At 40.8% G+C, this 22789-nt stretch overlaps 1 protein-coding gene across 8 annotated transcripts in view; it reads right to left on the bottom strand.

The window, feature by feature from the left end:
• The window catches only part of LOC308686205 (centrosomal protein of 95 kDa-like), a 293169-nt gene that overhangs the window by 212405 nt on the left and 57975 nt on the right, over positions 1 to 22789 (bottom strand). For 4 of the 8 annotated variants that reach the window (XM_081394565.1, XM_081394567.1, XM_081394570.1 and 1 more), the window contains exons 3-5: positions 14506 to 14610; positions 14173 to 14286; positions 13947 to 14037 (exon numbers count right to left, since the gene is read on the bottom strand). In XM_081394565.1, the coding sequence (XP_081250691.1) occupies positions 13947 to 14037; positions 14173 to 14286; positions 14506 to 14610 (310 nt within the window). The remainder of the gene's footprint in view (positions 1 to 13946; positions 14038 to 14172; positions 14287 to 14505; positions 14611 to 22789) is intronic. The other 4 variants (XM_081394568.1, XM_081394571.1, XM_081394569.1 and 1 more) reach the window with 1 other exon arrangement.

Here is a 22789-nt window from a genome sequence, read left to right as displayed (position 1 = left end):
CAATTATCTGATGCAGAGGGATGGAGAATTGAGTACTTGTGGGAACGGAAGAGGAAACACTGCTGCGGCAGTGAAAGCGAGTTGGATGGAGAAACGGAGCTCCTGCGGGAGCGGAGGAGATGACACTGCTGCGGCAATGTACCAAACTTGCTTTTAAACTTGCTTTTAAATATCGAAAACAATTTGGACATAGAACTGAGCTCCTGCGGGAGTGGAGTAGATGACACTGCTGCGGCAGTGGAGCAAGTTTGGACGGAGTAACGGAACTCCTGCAGGTGCGGAGTGGATGACACTGCTGCGGCAGTGGACCAAACTTGCTTTCAATTTGCTTTTAATTATCCAAACTATTTTGGACGGAGTAAAGGAGGTCCTGCGGGAGCGGAGTAGATGAAGACTTCTGCGGCAGTGGACAAGTATGGATGGAGTAACGGAGCTCCTGAGGGAGTGGAGTAGCTGACACTGCTGCAGCAGTTGACCAAACTTGCTTTCAATTTGCTTTTAAATATCCAAACTATTTTGGACGGAGTAACGGAGGTCCTGCGGGAGCGGGGTAGATGATACTGCTGCGGCAGTGGACAAGTTTGGATGGAGTAACGGAGCTCCTGCGGGAGCGGAGTGGATGACACTGCTGCGGCAGTGGACAAGTTTGGACAGAGTAACGGAGCTCCTGCGGGAACGGAGGAGATGACACTGCTGCGGCAGTGGACAAGTTTGGACGGAGTAACAGAGCTCCTGCGGGAGCAGAGTAGAAGACACTGCTGTGGCAGTGGACCAAACTTGCTTTCAACTTGCTTCTAAATATCCAAAACAATTTGGACATAGAACTGAGCTCCTGCGGGAGTGGAGTAGATGACGCTGCTGCGGCAGTGGAGCAAGTTTGGACGGAGCAACAGAGCTCCTGCGGGAGCGGAGTAGATGACACTGCTGCGGCAGTGGACCAAACTTGCTTTCAACTTGCTTTTAAATATCCAAAACAATTTGGACATAGAACTGAGCTCCTGCTGGAGTGGAGTAGATGACACTGCTGCCGCAGTGGAGCAAGTTTGGACGGAGTAACAGCTCCTGCGGGAGCGGAGTAGATGACACTGCTGCGGCAGTGGACCAAACTTGCTTTCAACTTGCTTTTAAATATCCAAAACAATTTGGACATAGAACTGAGCTCCTGCTGGAGCGGAGTACATGACACTGCTGCGGCAGTGGACCAAACTTGCTTTCAACTTGCTTTTAAATATCCAAAACAATTTTGGAAATAGAATTGAGCTCCTGCGGGAGTGGTGTAGATGACACTGCTGCTGCAGTAGAGCAAGTTTGGATGGAGTAACGGAGCTCCTGCGGGAGTGGAGTAGCTGACACTGCTGTGGCAGTGGACCAAAGCTTGCCCTTAAATATCCAAAACAATTTTGGATATAGAACTGAGCTCCTGCGGGAGCGGAGTAGATGACACTGCTGCGGCAGTGGAGCAAGTTTGGATGGAGTAACGGAGCTCCTGCGGGAGCGGAGAAGCTGACACTGCTGCGGCAGTGGACCAAAGCTTGCTTTTAAATATCCAAAACAATTTTGGATATAGAACTGAGCTCCTGCGGGAGCGGAGTAGATGACACTGCTGCGGCAGTGGAGCAAGTTTGGACGGAGTAACGAAGTTCCAGAGGGAGCGGAGTAGCTGACACTGCTGCGGCAGTGGACCAAACTTGCTTTCTTAAATATCCAAACTATTTTGGACGGAGTAACAGAGCTGGCTGCGGGAGCGGAGTAGATGACACTGCTGCGGCAGTGGACCAAACTTACTTTCTTAAATATCCAAACTATTTTGGACGGAGTAACGGAGCTGCCTGTGGGAGCAGAGTAGAAGACACTGCTGCGGAAGTGGAATAAGTTTGGACAGAGTGACGGAACTTCTGCGGGAGTGAAGTAGGTTAGCTGTAGTAGACTTGGTTGACTTGCTTTTAACTGTCCGATGAGCCAGTTGGGTGGAGAATGGGCTCCTGTTGGAAGAAGAGATGATGCTGCTGTTGTGGTGTTGGAAACAACTTGCTTTCAAACTGTGATCCGAAAGGTGAGTGGGACAGAGATCTGATCTCCTGCTGGAGCAGAAAATAGCACTGCTGTGGCAGTAAAGCGAGTTAGGATGGGGAACGTGGCTCCTGCAGGAGTGGTGGTCTGTAGGGTTGGGTGTATGAGAAGTTGTCAAAAGAATTGATGAGGGTTCGTTGGGCTTCTTTGATATGGAAGCGATTTGAGCGGATGTAACTCGAAAGCCTCCGCTGACCAGCGGCCAAGTGCTTGGATCTGCTGCTGAGAGAGGCCTTTTTTGGGCAGCTGTTGCTGCGCCTATGCAAAATGAATGGCTGGAAAAGTGGTCTGCTGGGATGCCTGAATGGAGAAAAATTTGATCTGTCTTACTTTGCTTTATGAAGTAGGAGATGGTTTCATTGTCTAGCACTGATAGATCTGTGATTGTGGGGTGGACTTTTGGGTTAAAGCTGGAAGTGATGGTGAGTTCTGAGCATCTGAGGAAACTGAAAAAAGCCACTATGAACATTGCGTCCAGTGTGTGGGCAGTGTTGGTGGAGTGGTAGCCTTGGCGGAGGGTGGAGATGCATATAGTAAGTATGTCTAACGTTATTGGTTGTCTGGCATCTGGGCGAGTAGGTTGGGCTATGAGGTTAATTGCTCATGGAAGAGATGGGTTTTCATTTGTCTTTGAATGTTGCCAGGGATTCTGCATTCCGGATGAGGGTGGGGAGAGCATTCCACCAGCATGGAACTGTGAATGATAATGTTCTGGAAAGTGATTTTGTGTCTCTCTGTGATGGAACCACGAGACGTCCCTCGTTGATCGACCGTACGCTTCTGGTAGGGATGTAGGCTTGTAGGAGTGAGTAAAAGTAGGAGGGAGCTGAGCCTGTGATAGATCTGTGAGCAAGCGTCAATGCCTTGAACTTGATGTGAGAGGTAGCCAGTGCAGAGAGATGAACAGAGGAGTGACGTGGGCCCTTTGGGCTCGTTGAAGACAAGACGAGCTGCAGCGTTCTGAATCCTTTGTAGATGTTTAGTTGAACATGATGGAGGTCCAGCTAGAAGAGCATTGCAGTTCTTGATGCTGTTGAGATAGGATATGAATGAAGTGATGGCGAGCAGAGAAATTGGGAAAAGGCAGGTTGTATGGGAAGTGGAAAAACTTATAAAGCTTCCATGCGGTTAAGTAGGATTGTAGGGTGCTGGGTGAAACGGCTTGAAGAATGGAATTAAGAGAGGCGTCAAGAAGTGGTTTCAATGGGTGGTTAATGTGGATATCAGCTCTGAAGTGAGGTACTGAGGTTGGGAATGGGTCCGTGTCTGGTGCCAGCAACCTGAATTTCTGGAAAGCAAAACGTGACCCGGGAACATGTTTTACAGTTATGATGAACTGATCGCAGGCTGCAATCCAAATGAGGCATCTTAAGAGAGGCATTACTGCAGGGGAAATTTGAGCGGCCTTGTTGATGCAATGCACGGATGCTTCGTTGTTGCAGTGTACTATGATGCTGTTAGAGGACCATTCTTTACCCCACAGGAAAGCTGCTTCCACTAAAGGATACAACTCAAACAGCGCTAAGGATGTTAATGACTGCGGTGAGTCTAACAGCTGGGCAGCCAATTAAACTTGAACCAACGGCCTTGGTAGAATCCCCCGAAACCGATAGAGGGAGCTGCGTCGGTGAACAGTTGGATATCCACAGGGAGAGAAATCTGATTTTTTTTTTTTATAGAAAAAGGACAGGCCATTCAATTATTTAAGGAAGGTTAGACAGAAACTTAGCTCCTGCGGGAGCCAATGGTCACATCACTGCTGCGGCAGTGGAGAACATTAGCTAGAGAAACTGAGCTCCAGCAGGAGCGCAAGGAGACATCACTGCTGCGGCAGTTAAGTCAATGTTAGCCAGAGAAACTGGACTCCAGTGGGAGCAGAATGGACTGCTGTGACAGTGAAGAAGTTTAACCAGAGGAACGGCAGAGACGGAGCTGCTGTGGGAGCGGAGGAGATGACACTGCTGTGGCAATGTGAGAAGCAAATGGGATCCTACGGGAACGGTGGGGAAAGGTGGATATGTTGAGCTTGTAGGTTTAGAGTTTAGAGGGCAGCCTTGCAGGATTATGCACATCTGAAGTTTAAGTGGCCGAGCGAAGATAGTAGTTCGCGTTTAGGACAGTTTAAAATGTCTGAAAAGGTGGATGAAACCAGAAATATCCTTTGCAGTGCAGTGCAGCCTGGAAATTAACTGTATCCAAGTTAATGCCCAGAATTCAATGGATGTGGCTAGACCCATGGTTTATCCTGGGTGACTGGAATCCAAAGCTCACCAGAACCGTGTGGGGCTGAGAAATCGATTGCTAAATTATTTTTATTTTATTTATTTTGAATGAATACATTAGAAGCCTAAATGGTTTATAACCTGATTTGATAACGCATCGATATGATACTGTAGTTGTTGTTTGATCATCAAACAGCAAAGTACAATCTGATTTAGATGATCGTTTGTTCCTTTATCTGTTGCTGGTTCATTTATTTAGCCAAGTTCAAAATAGACTCACTTATGGTAAAAGACAAAGACCTTTCATAGAATTTTGCGCCTTGAATTTATCCAATTGTGTTTTAAAATCCCTAAGGACTTCAAACTTTGCCGTGGAAACACACTGCTTGTGTGTATTTTATCTAAAAATTTCTCTTCATTTCTATGGGTCACATTACCTGCCGATTTTGTTCGTTCTGAATCAGATTTTTTTTTTTTTTACATGGTGAAGCTGTGGTTTTAAATTACTTTAAAATAAAAATACAGCTGTGCTATAACGAAGTTTCGAAGCGATTTTGTAGATAAATTGCAAGACAACGTTAACGATAGGTTCTTAATGATTTTGTGTGCGTGCAATCCAATGTGCGAGCTACTGTTTGTACGTGAGAGTTTAAGCCACAAGGAAGCAGCGCGTTAATGACGTCAAATAATTTGAACAGAAACCGTTTAAAACGTGTATTCCCCCGATCAAAATTAATATCTAGATGGCATAACTGTGCTTGAGACTCGACTGAAGCGATGCGAAATTTAACCAGGGACAAAAATGAGAAGGTTTTGAGCTGAGCACTCACGGAGTCGAGCCAGCGGGTCTAGAGTGTGAGCTGGCCGGCCGGGACTGAATCTGCGGCGCGGCTTACTGAGGGCCTGCTGCGGCGGCCTGGTCTTGGAGGAAGACCCGTTTGTTCGTGTGAAGAGGGCGGCATTGCCCGAGACGCGAGCGTGGTGCTTGGCGGGCCTTATAGTCCATTTCTCTTTTGCAGGAATTATTGAATGGATGCGCGGAAGGAGATCGCGGATGTTTCGCCCGTGGTGGTGAGGACCCGTTTGTTTGGCCTGACGCCCGCGAGATAACACCAGAGATTTGCGGCAAAGATTCCTGAAGGACGAAAGATTCTTCATTGGACGGGAGAGCTCATTTCGGAAATGATAGGAAGGTAGGGCGAGGCCAAATGCTGAAAACTGTCAAGGAAGTTAGGTGAGTTGACATAGTGAATATATATATATATATGCTTCCTCTCATGCTGATAGGGTAGACATGGTAATTGTTTGATGAGTTGATTGATTGATTGCTTGATTATTTGAACGTGCTCCTCCCGAACTTTGTTAATAAAACATCATTATAATGAACACCAGTTCTGTTGTGCCTTGTAGGCATAGGCTATGCGCAGTGCTGGGTAAAATAATAATAACAATAGATAGCAGTATAAATCTTCCAAAATATTTCAGTAACAACCAAGCTAGAGAAAAATATATTGATTATCATGTTACTTCAAATGTTTCCATTCGTTATGATGATATGAAATGAGATAATAGTAAAAACATGAAGCCGTTTGGTGTGTTTTGCTTTTCAAATTTTCAAATGATACATTCAAACGCGATCGCGCTGCAAAATCTGATACATTCAAACGCGATCGCGCTGCAAAATCTGATACATTCAAACGCGATCGCGCTGCAAAATCGGATACATTCAAACGCGATCGCGCTCAAATATAAAACATTATGGTTACCATATACATATCTACGTTTGACCAGATATCCACAAACACAGTAGGCCTAACAGTAAACACGGGTCTAAATATTATAATATTCCCCATATATCTAGCAACAGTTCAACTGCAATGTGACATTTATGCAACAATAACAAACATGTAAGAATTTCTTACCTTAAATCTTTCTTGTCTTCAAATCGCGTTCTTCTTCTTCTGAGGTAGCCTAAATCCAATGTAAGCTCAGGGGCGTCTTTCAAACTCGACGAAAAGTGAAGTGAAGTGTTTTGGTGTTTTGTTGTTGAGGTAACGAGCGCGTTCGCATTCCATGTGGAGATTTGCATGTGAATATCTTTTGCGCGAGTGGGCGTGGCCAAATTAACTGTAATGAGGAAGCGTTTGAGAAGCTGGACATCTTGTTGGTTTTATACAAATTACTTAAACAGAGAATATTTGTTTTCGTTTTGAATCCGATCATTTAAAAGTACACACTTAAATGTTTATAAAGGTATATGGCTCATAAATGTGTGACAAGTATTCGCTGAGTTTTGTTTCAGTTTATAGACGTGCTCAAGAAAAAAAAGTTCACCGTGACGGAGAGGCAGAACGCACACCCTGTTTATTTTCTTTATTTTACAAAAGCACAATGTTTTGATTTGATTGTAAGTGGATACATACAAAAGTAGAAATATCACAGATTCTTTTTCTATATTTCTTTTTTTCTGTATGACCATAAATGATGGAGTAATTTAAGTTTATAGTGCTACAATGTGGAGAAAATCCAGCAAAACGCGCCTGCGCGTTTGCCGACCTCAGAGGGTTAATAATGTTAGCCTAATGTTATTTTGTGACTTTTCACTTAATGAGCTGGCAAAGTTAGTTTCAGGATAAATGTCTCGATGTGTCCAAATGTATCTTAAGTTATAAATATTGTAATGCATTTAAAAGTTTTATATAAAATGTTTAATCCATGAAAGTGCTCAATTCAAGCGTCTCAATTGGTTCTGTAGGGTTTTAGAATGTTTGAGCAGTGTGTTATGATTGTCAACAATCTGGCATTCTCTAAACATGAACTGTTGAGGAACGCGTCCCTGCCAACTCTATAGAAACGAATGTGAGTGGAGAAGGTGATATAGAGCTATTTTATTCGCGAATCGCGATCAACCTAGTCTTCAATGCAAGGTGAACTCAAAGCATTCAGTTCCTTTTAAGGAACAAAGGCTAAATAATTTGTTACAGTTGTTTTTTTTAATTGGTGTGGATGACACGCAGTGGCATATACAGCATTATATACAATATAATATGAAGTGTTTCTTCCCTGAAACATTTAATTTTGTTACCTACACAAGACAGGTGTAGACAATATAGACAGGTGTCCCACCCCCTCCAATCCAAATCAAGTTTGACATATCGGCCGTGAGGTTATTATTATTATTTATTTATGAATATGCAAATGTAGTACAATATAACAGAAAAACAACCAACAATAGAAAAAAAATAGGACGTCAAAGTTTAAATCAAGCAAGATTAAGTAAAGTTAGCAGGGGTCTCACAGAGGCACAGCATGCAGCGTAGGTTTCGTTCTATGTGAAAACATGACAATGCAAAATGCTGAGAGAAATTATTTGAAAGAATGTATGAATGAATTAATTATTTGAATGCATCTCTAAGGGGGAAACCAACTGTCTTTAGAAAAGTTTCGATGGAATTTGCTTTTCATCTTCCCTCTGTGTAATGCCTAATAAAGTAGTTTATAAGCACATTCTTTTTATAAAAATGATTTTAAGGCTGAAATATGTGAGGTTTATTTTTTTTATGAAAACATTTTTTTAATTTTAACTTGGACACGTTAGATAACATGTCGCTTTGGACAAAAGCGTCTGCTAAATGACTAAATGTAATTGTTGCAAGACACTCTTAAAATTTGGCCATCATTTTTAAATTATTTCATTGAGTAGTATTAGTACTTTTTGAACATTTCAAGCACACTTGAACGAGTGTGTGATAACCGTGATCATTTTGGTCACTATAATCATGAAATGAAATTCATACCATTTCATCTCTAGTTATGATGCACTATAAAATCAACTATAGTTATTTGTTTTAACAATATAATATGCAAAATACTATTAATCTCTGATTCTGTTCTTTTCTTTGACATTAAAGGGGGACATATATAGGCCTACAAAAACTATTTTAGGTCTAAAACAGTTTGTATAGTTGTTAATATGAGAGTTATGAGACATTATTTAAAGGTGCTCTAAGTGATGTTGGGTGAAGTCACTTCTTGTTGACGTTTAAAGTATTGTCAAACAAAATGGAGGCTAGCTAGACCCTCCCTCCTCCTCATCCGTGCACTAACCCCCTAAACCCCACCCCCAAATCGTTCTTGTCGGTTATTGGCTGGAACAGTTTGTTATGTTTGGTGATGCGGGTTAGCCCAGTTTGTTTTTCTTGCCATTTGTGGAGCCTGGGGTGTCTACAGAGACCGTGTTTTTTTACAGTGTGTTCAGGGGACAGGCAGCTAGCGGATGGTGAGGAGATGTTTGCTGTATGTGACAAAAAATGTTTTGGCCTAAAAAACGTGTGACATCGCTTAGAGCACCTTTAAGAGATTGAAGTATTGAACAACATGAGTAGCTCTCAGCCACTTTCATTTTTAAAAAGTAGCTCTCAAATGAAAAAAGGTTGGAGACCACTGATCTAGTTAGTATTATTTTTTTTTGGTCATTTTAGTCTTTTCGAAACTATAATAAACATATTCAGCCAACACCGATTTGTTCAATGTACAGATCTGTTTTGAAATGTGTTGTTTTTCTTGTTGCTATGGTTATCACTGTCCGTCATCTCAATTTCACATTCACATTAACAAAACAATAATTTAGCAGATTAAATACAAGCTTCTTCAGGCCATTGTGACTTTCTGGTGTGATCGGCTGACTAAAAATGTACCTTCAACAGATACATTGAGCACCTTCAGAAGTTTTTTCATCTGTGGAACAGCGCAACAAGGGCAAGTTATTCCAGTAGAGCCTCTATTTATTAAATCAAACGCTTGACTATAATAATCTACTGTTTCCTATTTCTAAGTCCTATTTCTAATCAAAAACAGTAAAACAATTGCTGTCTAACAAATATTTACAATGTTGTTGAAATAATAAACGCCTACTACTAATAAAAATGACAGACAATGAATAACAAAGCTCTGAAAAGGGTTTTAAATGTACATTTCAAATGTTATTTTATTTATGACAAATATTAAACAAGAGGCTACAGTTTGTGACCAAACCATCATGTTGGTTTGAGAAGCCTGAACCTTGAGCTAGGACTCGAACCCGGATCGCCTGAAGCACAGCTGCAAGGCTATTGTCTTATCGTTCTTAAAACTCCCATGCAAAGCCTAATTTATGTACTACACTATCACTCTTAATTAGGGGTTGCACGACTACTGATTTCTGCTAGTCGATTTTTTATCAAAACAATACTCGAGTTACTCGACTACTCGTGGTTCATGCTACTGTAAATGAAAAGACATGAAATAGCTAGATCTTATCAATAAACATTATTAATTCATAGCCTAATACAACAATTACATGAGTAAACTCTCAAAACATTATAATTATGACGTTTAATTTTTAAATTTTCATGTAACAGTCTAAAGCCAAATAAATAGCCGTTCTTGCCTTTCATTTCAGACGTCTGCTTCTAGGGGCCGTTCACATATCACGTCTTTTTTGCGCTCAAGGTCGTCATTTCAAATGTAGGCGCGCGGCAAGCGCACTCATAATGGAAGCAACGTGCGCTAGTTTTTCCAGGCGGGTTTTTCCTTCTCATCTGCAGAAATATATCTAGTAGTAAAGCTAATGCAAGGGCTAGAAATCAATTAATCCTTTGCTGATACTTCTTCGTCGTAGTCATCATGGAGAGCGCAGTTCACGGTTGCATAGCAACGACAGACGCCATGGGAGCGCAAGCGCTTGTAGGAGACAGCGGCACGGCCGCGCTTTCCACACGTTTTTAGACCCAATATGTGAACGGCCTCTTGCAGAGTTGGCCAAGTACAATATTTTTGTCATCCTTGATGAAATACTTCCACACATCTGACGTGTGGTGTCTGTGGTGACGTTCGCCATTTTTAATTCATTTATGGTTAACAGACGCTTGAGTAGTCGATTGTTTCCGACAGCGTCGACTAGTGGTTGAAGTAGTCGATCTATCGACTACTCGACTAGTCTATGCAAGCCCTACTCTTAATACTCCAATGCAAATGTGTAGCCTATATAATTCATATTTCTACCTATAGTTGTTTTATTTTATTACAAGGAGAAAATAATCCATATTAAGAATTATTTTTTTAAATACAGGGTATTTATACTGCAATATCAGGGCTCCAGACTGCATCTAAAACGAACGCATTTGCAACCAAAAATATTCATTTGTGAGTGATATTTTTGTTAAGATCGGCAGTGGCAGTGGTATCTTTTACAACACAAATTTACACTTTATGATTGTAAATGTGCATGTTATGTGCGTGTTCTGTGACCGACCAGTAGCCTATCACATAATTTGTTGTAGTGACATAATAAAATGAGATGAATCACCTTAAAATGAGGAGAATCACCTTTCCGCGCCAGAAAAAAAAATTGTCAAAACGTCCAATATCTGACTTTTTCAAATAATCCTCCTCATGCACCAACGCGGATGACACACCTGCTAATAAAAAAAGCAGGCTCTAGCAGATGTGCGAGATAGAACAACAGAGACAAAGGGTGGTCATCTTTCTGTGTCAGTCAATGAACACATAGTAATAAAAAAACATTTAGTTCAGTTAGAGAACAGACACTACAATTAAAAAAACAGAACACGTTTGCTCAATTGAGCATGAACTGAACAAGAATCGCAACACAGATCAGCAGCAGGAGTTAGTTTTTACCTCACTTTGCCCATTTTGCCTCACTCTTCTGACTGACAAGACAATGGCGGAAGATTTGGTTTCAAATCAAAATGTAGTGTAAAAGCGGCTATTTAAGAGAGTTTGTTATTGTAGTTTTGTTGCTGTGTTTTTCATTTAAGAATAACAATGAACCCACCATTCAAGCAACTGCCACCTCCAAATTGCCACTAATTCAAAATGGCGCGAGCGTGAAGCTCAGCTTTCATTGGAATTAATTGAAAACGCATCCCTACTACGCTTACATTGTTTTTTTGATTACTACATTTGGTTAAGTAAATGTGATCTTTAAAAATCTTATTGACTATTTTTTGTAAAGTGATACGTCCACTCCATAACGTGAAAATCTATGGTTATGGCGCCATTTAGCGGGCAAGAGCAGAAATGCATTTCCTGTGGTTAAAAAACGCATTCTGGTTGAGTACCATCTGTAGTAGCATTTCAAAGGCTTTTTTAGTTATAACTCAAGACTGCCCAACAATCAGGGATTATACTTCCTCCTTTAGCTTTGTTCTCACAGATTATATATATTTTGGTTGGCAGTTGGCACCAACAGTGTCAGAAGTCATGTTTCCACTGTTGGGCAAAAAGAGAGCATGCTTGTGTGTGCCAGGGCCAGTTGTGTTTCCACTAGGGGTGTACAATATTAACCAAAAAAAATAAATTGTGCTGGAGCCTTGGCTGGTTTAGGCCTGTCGTGGGCAGCGGACTCCTGAAGATTTTAATTCTACATATTCTGTGAGGTGGTTTGTTCACAGCACTGAAATTAACTTTTCCATTAAGGACCTATATTTACCCCCTTTAACAAATAAATACATTTATTCTACAAGGATGCATTAAATTGATCAAAAATGACAGTAAAGACATTTCAAATAATGTTCTTTTGAACTATCTATTCATCAAAGAATTAAAGGGGGGGTGAAATGCTCATTTTCACTCAATCTCCTGTTAATCTTGAGTACCTATAGAGTAGTATTGCATCGTTCATATCTCCAAAAAGTCTTTAGTTTTATTATATTTATAAGTGAAAGATAGACTGTACCGAGTCTTTCCGGAAAAAAACGAGCGGCTGGGGGCGGGCCGTGTGGGCGATGTGCTAAAGCTGTGCTAACGCGCCGAGCTAGTAACGTTAACAACACACAGAGACATTTGTTCAACAGTTTTACTCACCGCCTGCGGTTCCAACGCACGACTGCGGACCTTTATCATTGTGACTGCTCGATCCTTAAGCATTAGACGATCTGCAAATCCGTGATCTGGGCTTTGTTTATAAAACAATCATCGTCGAAATGCAGGGAAACAGTCTTGCTCAACTCGTTTTTGCCCCGGAAAAACAAACTGCATCCACTATTCCCTTAACGCTGGATTCTTTGGGAATCTGTGCAGGTTTGTCTTGCCCTGGCAACCAAAAACCCACTTCTTTGGTGACACTGACTTCCCTAAAGCCGAGCAGAGCGCTTAGATGAGGTACTGCTTTCGCTCTCTTGCTCTGGTGTACGAGTAGGCGCGCGCCCGCGATCTTACCGGAGAAGTGCCCTTAGGACCCGTATAAGGAAATTCCGTTACATCTGACGTCACACATGCCCATACTCGAAAAAAACTTTCCGAAACTTGTGACAAACCGGAAGGACAATTTTTGGCACAGAAATACTCCTTCAAACGTACAATTTAATTTTTGAAACTTTGTCCATGTTTAGCATGGGAATCCAACTCTTTAACAGTTTAAAAAACTCAGTATGCATGAAATAGCATTTCACCCCCCCTTTAAAAAAAAAAAAAAATGTATCCCAGTTTCCACAAGAAAGAAAGAAAGAAAGAAAGAAAGAAAGAAAGAAAGTTAATGAATGAATGAATGAATGAATGAATGAATGGTTATATAGCGCTTTCATATGTACTACTGTACACCCAAAGCACTTTACAATCATATTAGGGGATCTCTCCTCACCCACCACCAGTGTACAGCATCCACTTGGATGATGCAACAGCAGCCACAGTACAATGGCGCCAGTGAACTCACCACACAGAGAGGAGAGGAGAGAGAATGATAGAGCAAATTCAATGGAAGGAGGCCATGATTGGCAAGGGCCAGTGGGTGGAATGTGGCCAGGACTCCCTTACACCTTTTACGAGAATTGTCATGGGATTTTAATGACCACAGAGAGTCAGGACCTCTGTTTTACGTCTCATCCGAAGGACGGTGCTCTTTGACAGTCCCCGTCACTATACTAGGGCGTTAGGACCCACACAGACCATAGGGTGAGCACCCCCTGCTGGCCTCACTAACACCTCTTCCAGCAGCAACCTAGTTTTCTCAAGAGGTCTCCCATCCAGGTATTGACCAGGCTCAACCCTGCTTAGCTTCAGTGGGCAACCAGTCTTGGGCTACAGAGCGATATGGCTGCTGGCAATATTGATGATAATAATAAGAACCATTATTAATAATTGAGCACGAAAAATAATAATTGAAGCACTAAATCGGCATATTCTAATGATTTCTACAGGATTATGTGACACTGAAGACTGGAGTAAAGCTTTGCTTCACAGAAATAAATGACATTTTAAAATATTTTAAAACCCAAAACATTTATTTTAAGATGCAATTCATAATATTAGTGTTTTTTTATTGTATTTTCATTTAATTTTCAAGTCATTTATGATGTAGGAAAATGGAACCGCAGTGGCTTTCCCAAATGCAGCAACTTCCATTTTTATTACAGATATTTAGCATTTTCGCAAATGTTTTATGCAATATTATTATATGTGATTTTGCAAATAAGTTAAATTCGTAATTTTGGATGGAAAACATAGCAAATGTTGTTGGCCTCGCGGCTTGAGATCGGAGAATATTGGCCCTGCCACGGCCCGTAGGTAACCCTGGCTCGCACTGGGCAGACAGTGTAAAACCTGCTAGTGCAACAGAGAAAGTGAACCCCATAATTATCTGTGTATATCACTTACTGAATGCTGAAGGCCCAACACTGTGTATTGTCTCTGTCCTGATTCCGAGGTTGAAGAGTTGCAGTGGCAGCACTGTATTTTCCATTAAGCCCTGCATGTGTGCATGAGGAGAATTTATACAAATTGTTTAGCTGCAAAATTCGGCATCTTACAGATTTGGAACACCTGGTAATCTCAGTCCTTTGGTTAAGATGATGAGCACTAACAAATGTGCGATATAAATCACCTTTAAATTGAGGCTCCTCATCACTCTGCTGTTCTATGAGGTAGTCCAGCAGACCATCAAAAATCTCCAACAGGTTTCTGATGGATTCTTTTTCTCCTCTGACTATATTCTCACCTAAAGAGAGAAAGCATGTGTTACACACTGTACATGAAGCTACAATCTATACTACATTAAGAACACAAACCATGTGCTCTGACTGCTCTTAACAGGCATTTTTTAAATTCTCAGGTGTTTGGGAAGACACTTTTTAGATAACATGGCATCATTCCTTCTCCAATGACAAGTGATTGGAGACCATGAAAAGTGAGACAGAGACAGTGAAACATGCCTAACCTGTGATGTGAGATAAACTAATTTGGAGGTAGTCTAAGGCCAGCGAGTCAATTACAGATTGCACATTGTGGATGTCATGTTCCTGACGTTCAGCAGTTACACAATCTGAGGAAGAAAAGGCCCCAAACATTAGTTTGACAATCATAATACAATCGGGTTATAATCTTTCTCTTCATTTGTAATAACCAAGCCAAGGAGAAGCAATATTAACACTAAGTTGCATGGCATCTTACACACATAAGCCATTGGTATGATTATTGGCATATCCGGTTGGCATATGCCAGTGGATAGTGGCACTAAAACTTATGACGCGCAGATGGATTGTGTCATGTACCACTGACATTGTTGCGGAGCTTGTTGCTGTATGTTATGCCGCTGTCCACCAGAACATTATGTAAATGGTGTGACATATGCACTTAACGGTAGAACGACATTTAATTAATAAGTTGCTTTCAAAAATAGGGTTTGTAACGTTATTAAGTTCATACGTGTTTTTTTTTTTTTTACAATGCATTTAAATATGTATAGTAAATGCACAGTTGTTTTGATAATTTGCTATTTGCATAGGACTGACAGTTCAGCTGTTTCATTTGGAATAAAAAAAATAATAATAGACACTGTTTAGATTGGTGGCCACAAATAAAAAAAAAAGTGAAACGTTCTAATTTAAGTAGTACCAACCAGCAGGGGTATGTGCCTTCACCTATTGACACAACAATCAGGCATTTCATATAATTGTAAACTAACATGAGAGAACATGCCACATACCATTATAGTGGCACCTACAATTCTAAAATGTACTAAAAGAGTAAAGTAAGTCTGTTGATAGATACTGTATTAAACTGGACGTCTAATGTGGCTACAGCAAGTCAAATACTTTAACAAAACATTCAGGGGGGTATTCCAGAGAGCAGGTTGTTGCAGGTTGCCCTTTTAAGGGCAAGTAAGCAGATAACCTCAACATTCGGTTCCAAAAATAGGTGTCATTTTCAGGGTATGTAAGTAGCCATAGCAACTTGCTCTCTGAACATAACCTGGTCCAGAGCAGGCTCTGTTCCAAGGTTAGTTTACTTCAGAGGTGTTCAGCGCATGTGCCCTATTGATGAGGATCCAGTGGGCGTGACAGATTGTAGTGGTGGAAAAAAAAAAAAAATCGATTCAGTTCAGAATCGCGATATTTTGTGCACGCAATTATACCGATACAGTAGCGCAAAGTATTGCAATATTTAATGATAAAATTATCTGTTTTACTTTCGGGTTTTCTCTGAGTTTACTCTGACTCATTTGCGTATTACATCCACAAGGTGGCGCTTGTTGTGGTGCTTGTTGTGGTGCTTTGTTTTCATGCATTCAACAGCAAATTAAAATGAAAATGGCTTCACCTCACAACCGATTGTACACGACGGTCCGTCTTCTTTCAAATCGAAAGTGTGGGCATGTTGACCAACTCCTTTTTCTAAACAAAAATGCCAATATTCCCAAATTAATTTTGGTTGATGACCTTGCAGCCAATAGGACTGGACTCTAGCAGCACACATTTGTTTATTTTTCTCAATTTGATTGAAGCTCTAAGTTACTCTTATTTATATGATTATTCTCAGGTTTATGTTACTCTATTGTATTTAAATAATTTTAAGTTAGGCCTATGTGCTGGGAGCTCACCATTCATGTGAGAGGTCTCCTATTCAGAGAATAATTACATCCTGTCCTGTAATAAGGTCCTGTGTCCTGAATGTTCAAGGACAACGTTTTATATATATATATATACAGTCCCTGACAAAAGTCTTGTCGCTTGTGTACAAATTGACCTGAAGTGCCGCTGAAATATATTTCTAATCAAGATTGTTTTACAAGAAATGGCTCATTTTAATCCCAACAGCTTTTGTAATAATGTTTCAGTGCAAAACGAAACTGTCAAAAAGTATTCTAATATTCACAGCTTGGTAAAGCCCCTTGAGTAAATTTTTGCAAAGACATAAGTGTTGTCGCCTTGTCATATGAGCTTCGCCTGTGACTAATAATGGATCAATTAGGTCTCAGGTGTGTATAAAAACAACCCCAGTACACTAGACCTTCACATCAACTGCAACTAGACCTCTGCAAACATGACTAAGATTCACCCTGAGACTAAAGTTTTGATTATCAAGAGGCTGAAGACCAGATCCACTGCTGATGTGGCAGACACCTTCAATGTGTCTCAGCGTCAAGTACAGAGGATAAAAAAAACATTTGAAGACACTGGAGACGTTTTTGGTCAGGCAGACCCCGCAAGACAACTGCTCGAGAGGACCGTTTGTTGCCTCGAAAATCCAAGGCCAACCCATTTTCCACTGCAGCAGAGCTCCACAAGACCTGGTCATCTGAAGTCCCTGTGTCAACCAGAACAGTTTGTCGGATTCTGTCTCGAAATGGCCTCCATGGTCGAATCAGTGCCCAGAAGCCAGCACTAAACAAAAGACAATTGAAAAACCGTGTGGCATTTGCCAAGGCCCATAGCCTGCTATGAGGGACGCTGGAAAAGTGGCAGAAGGTGGATTTTTCAGATGAATCTTCTGTTGAATTACACCACAGTCGCCACAAATATTGCAGGAGACCTACTGGAGCCCGCATGGATCTGAGATTTCAGAAAACAGTGAAGTGTGGTGGTGGAAAAATCATGGTCTGGGGTTACATCCAGTATGGGGGTGTGCGAGAGATCAGCAGGGTGGAAGGCAACATCAATAGTCTGAAATACCAAGAAATCTTAGCTACCTCTTATTTTCCCAACCATAAAAGAGGCCAAATTCTGCAGCAGGTTGGTGCTCCATTGCATACTTCCATCTCCACATCAAAGTTCCTCAAGGCGAAGAAGATCAAGATGCTCCAGGATTGGCCAGCCCAGTCACCAGACATGAATATCATTGAGCATATGTGGGGTAGGATGAAAGAGGAAGCATGGAAGACGAAACCAAAGAATATTGATGAACTCTGGGAGGCATGCAAGACTGCTTTCTTTCCTATTCCTGATGACTTCATCAATAAATTGTATGAATCCTTGCCAAACCGCATGGATGCAGTCCTTCAAGCTCATGGAAGTCATACAAGATATTAAATTTGGATCTCAAAGCGCCAGTACTTAATTTGCTGACATATTTTTGTATTTGCAGTAAATTTGTTCAATTTCTGTATAGGCGACAAAACTTTTGTCTTGCCAAAATTTGACCTTTCTGTCTTGATTAAATGATAAATCTTTTTTCAGTGAAACTAATTTATTTCAGTGCATTAAACATCATTTGGGAGGGTTTTAGCTTTTCATATGAGCTATTTCTAACACCAATTGATTAATTAAAAGTCAGGTTAATAGCAGGTGTTTCTACAAAATAGATAAGCGACAAGACTTTTGTCAGGGACTGTATATGGTTTCAACAACCAGATGCATTTACACTTGTCCAGTTTTGTCTGGAATGCAGCCCAGACCACTTCCTTAAGTGGTTTGAGCGATCGGATTTAAATCCGTCTCGAATGCGTTTCAGAGGGCATTTACACCTGGTATTTTCACGATCGGATAGCTATCCGACCACAGAAAATGCATGAAGTGACCAGGTGTAAACAGCCCCTGACTCACTCACTGGACCGTCGACCTGAAAAAAACTGCATTCATAGGCGGAGCTCGGCTACATAGGTGCCAATCAGAGCTTCAGAGCTAAGGCGGGGCTACAGATTAGGGGCTACAGATTATTCACTAACAAATATACCACCCATGGATCTTCAACTGTCTGGCAAGTTTTGGTCATATTGAAGATCCATGGGTGGTATATTTGTTAGTGAGTTAGTGTTACATACAGCCTGTGCCTGGCTATGCAACAGAGAGGGGAGACCACGCGGATTAGTTGATTTCAAAAATATATTTATTAAAGATAAAGAATGAGCAACGTAAAGTAAGTAAAGTCAGTGTAATTGTTAAACTTAAGAAACGAAAACGTATGCCATCAGGGTATGTGAAGTGTCATGCAAAAGGAAACAAAATCAGCAAAACGGTGCAGGAGAGAAGGAGAAGCGGCGGCCCCCTTCAACCAGGTCTGGAGAGCTTTTAACACCCAGGATACTGGAAACAACCACACGCGGTCCTGGAGCAATCACCCGCAACACGCCACACCTGTGCTTCGCTCACCTATTAGGGGAGACGTAACGAACAGGCAAACCGCAAAGGAGGAGGAGCTGACAGGTCCAAGACCGTAACAGTTAGACTGTAACAGAGTCTGAAATTGATCCAATTAATTGTAGATATAATTTAAATATAATAGCCCTATTACATAGATGTATTATTACAGACTATATGTTTGAAAATATTGCAGAATTGTAGGATTTATTAAGGATTTTGTGTCACAATCACGTTAGTATAGCTGCTCAATTATCTGTCAGTCACTACTACAAGATGGCATCTGCAAGCTTTGTTTACTTCCACTCTTAAAGTCAAGTCACCCTTATTTAAATCAATACAGACTGTTTTCAATCAGCTTTACAGTAACAAACAGAAAAGTAACACTCAATGATGCAACAAAATTCAATAGTGTCATTGTTCAATTGAGGTCAGTTCAATGTTGATTCAGTTCAGTTCAATGACTGTAAAATTCATCAATTATGAAAAGAGTTATATTCATCTATAAAGCAGCTCTGGAGAAAACCGTGATGTCATCATCGAGCTCAGTTCAGTTCTTATAAAATACTGAAAGTGCGCTGCATTCAAGTCAATAATATTGCCAAATATAAAGTGTCCCAATAAACAAGCCAAAAGGTGACAGTGGCATGGAACCCAAACTCCATCAGGAGACCCAAAAAACCCTTGGGAGAAACCAGGCTCAGTCGGTGGGCAGTTCGAGAGAAAATGGTGTGGTTTAGCTTAAGCAGCCTAGCAAATCACCATCTTTTTATGGGTGGAACACTGTACCCTCATCAAGATCTATTGTTCGGGACTAGCGCCAACCAAGATATCAGTCCTCATCATTTCCCCAGTATATTTCTATTAATTTCTGCATTTGTTTTTGTGCCAGTGAGATGAGTAAAGAGCATCTGTCGCTTAAATTATTTTGTCTGGTGTCTATAAGCAGCACATACAATTTATTTTACTACGTGTAAAATATATCTAAAATAACTGAGGAACACAACTCATATTTTTAGTTAGCTATATTAAAGAGGAACAGTTTGTTTTAACACTAACTAAAGTTATGATGAAATATTCTGAATTATGATACCAATCCACAGTCTGACTTGTAATGCAACCTGGAATCATAACCACACCATGTTGGTTTGTTTGGCCAGAGGAGAACCGTCAATAAGCTCATCATTTGTACTTAAATAGCCTAGTCTAAATGTTTAGTTTTAAAAACAATTAAAAAAAGCTGGCTATGTCTATTTTGATGTTTCTGCGCAAGTTCAGCAGACAGTGAGGTTCGGGTTTGTTCCGATCAGAGCTCGTGAGCGGAGAGCGCATTTCTGAATATTCCACTCCGCTCGCTCATTCCGCAGGGTCGCTCGCCCAACCCAGAATGGCCTGCTGGTTCGAAAATATGTGGAATAAGGGCTGCCTCCGACTAATTTTTTTTTTTTTCTAGTCGACTAGTAGTTGTTCATTTAAGCCATTCGTGGACAAATCGGCCCTTTATATTAATTGAATTACTTAAATAGGCTATAGCCTACAGGATAATAAGCGTTATGACCGCACGCATAAAGCTTGCCACAAAGAACCGGTTAAAGTAATGATTATGAATGTGTCTAAATTAGCAAGGAGACATTTAATTGTTTAGTAATAAACTGGTGTTTTCTGTGTCGCTGCAAAGATGAAGTTGACGATGCGGAGATTGCGGACTCGCCATGAACGCCAGAGAGAAATGCACATTTCTTATGGATTACATAATCAGAGAGTAGCCTATTTATTTTGGTTTGAATATTTTCGTTTAAAAGTAGACATTTCAAGCTTTCTGTAATATATAGCCTATATTTCTCAAATCTGTGAGGCACAAGCTGAGTTTCGGCACCCTCCAGTTCACATGCAATTCAAGTGATCGTGTCGGTGCCTTATTACATTGTCTGCTATATATTTGCTTCTTATTTATTAAATATGGGCAATTGATTGATAAAACATTGATCAAAATTAAGATACAATTTATAAAAAATGAAAATCTTTTAAAAAGAGTTTTCAATAAAACAAAACTTAATGTAGTCGTCAAAATCATGTTTTACCAAAAACAGCGCCATTGCTAGGAGGACGCCAGCGCCTCTGCCTTTCAGCGCCTCTGCCTTGCGAGTGGATGATAGCCCTGAGGACGCCTAGCAATGATATACCTTTAGTGATAGTATACCTTTAGTTAAGTTATACCTTAAGAGTCTTCGTAGCGCGCTAAGAGACAATGTTATCGGAAAATGCAGCCCAGGTATGATGCGTATGATGCGTATGATGCGTAATGAAGATTCCAAAGCGCTCTTCTTTGGTCAGAACCATGGAGAGCGATCGCGGATTTACTTTTAACAATGCAACAAAATATTTAAAGAGCATCAAGCTATTAAAATCTATATTATGTATACGCACAGATAATATAACAGTAGGCTATATTAGTAAAAAAAATTTATTAGGTTGAGCAGTGATTGGATAACGTTTTTTGTTTTTTTTAATTTAACGTTTTTAATTTAAGGCCCACCCACTGGCCCATCCAAAACTGGAATCCTGGCGCTGTGCCTGGTTGGTCGTGCCAGTTTTGTGGTTATCAAATGTGTAAATAGCATCGCAAGAAGTACACATGACAAAGCCAGCACTTTGGTCATCATCTTTCATTATTTCGGCAAATGTCACCCACACTTTGCTCTTTCTATTTGTGTATTTGCGGAGCTTCCACTCCCCAGTCTTCACCTTTTCTCTTGCCGCCTCCATCTCTACCTGCAGACTGAGCTCGTGCGTCATCTTCGCGCCAATTTTTCAGCCAATAAAGTGTAGGCCTATGTATTTCATAGAAAATTGTGTCTAGTACTATATAAATTACAAAGGTTTAATTGGCATCTTTATTTCAAATGACCCGACCGACCACGACCCGAATATCATTACAAATATTTTTGGATGACTCGTAACCGCGGGTGACCGCAGGCACCCGCTCATTTTGGATCAACCCGCGCATCACTGGCGTGTTGTGGCTTCACAAATGCTTTGCTGCATACCTCGGTTGTAACGAGTGGTTATTTCAGTCAAAGTTGCTCTTCTATCAGCTTGAATCAGTCGGCCCATTCTCCTCTGACCTCTAGCATCAACAAGGCATTTTCGCCCACAGGACTGCCGCATACTGGATGTTTTTCCCTTTTCACACCATTCTTTGTAAACCCTAGAAATGGTTGTGCGTGAAAATCCCAGTAACTGAGCAGATTGTGAAATACTCAGAACGGCCCGTCTGGCACCAACAACCATGCCACGCTCAAAATTGTTACATTTTGACATTCAGTTTGGAGTTCAGGAGATTGTCTTGACCAGGACCACACCCCTAAATGCATTGAAGCAACTGCCATGTGATTGGTTGATTAGATAATTGCATTAATGAGAAATTGAACAGGTGTTCCTAATAATCCTTTAGGTGAGTGTACATTGAATTGGGGATGGGGGTTTACATGAATCTATCTCTAAAGGGAACTGACAGTCTTAAAGGGATGGTTTGGAGTAAAATCAACCTAGGGTCCTTTGCACCATGACATCGAGCCAAACACCCCCCAGAAGCCTTTTTTCCCTTGGTTGAACATTTTTAAAGTTAGAGCTTATTTAGAGAAATCAGCCGGATGGCTTAGTGCAGGCGCTAATGGCTCCAAATTTGTATCTCGTAAATTACCCCACTAATAATGCCCAGAATGGTACCAAACTTCTACAGTAGTACAAATAGGTTCTGTACTCATAAAACGAGGCATTGGAAAGTTTTTAAGTACATCAGGAGTTTATTTAAATAACACTTGCCTGACGGCTCATGCTACTGCTAACCCGGACACCGACGTCACTTCATTGAGTTGAGAAAAGCACGTAAAAGTCCTGGCAGAAAGCGATGCATAAGGATGTAAAATAACAAATAAACAACAAATAAATTTGCTTAAAGAAAATAAAATCTGCAACCGGTATTGGAATTAGGGATGTGTATACAACCAATTTCATAAACGTTTAAACAGAAATTTTGCAGTTTAAGTTTAAGTGTCAAGTAATTTTCATTCATAACCATTTTGTCCCTCATAACCGGTAGTAACAAGCCTATAAGCAAGTTTAATTGTTATATACTAGTTTGAC

The sequence above is a fragment of the Scardinius erythrophthalmus genome (assembly GCF_964197995.2).
Source record: "Scardinius erythrophthalmus genome assembly, contig: HAP1_SCAFFOLD_38, whole genome shotgun sequence".
In the NCBI taxonomy this organism is placed as follows: Eukaryota; Metazoa; Chordata; class Actinopteri; order Cypriniformes; family Leuciscidae; genus Scardinius; species Scardinius erythrophthalmus.
Note: the sequence above shows the minus strand (reverse complement) of the source record. Positions and strands in the feature narration are given on the sequence as shown.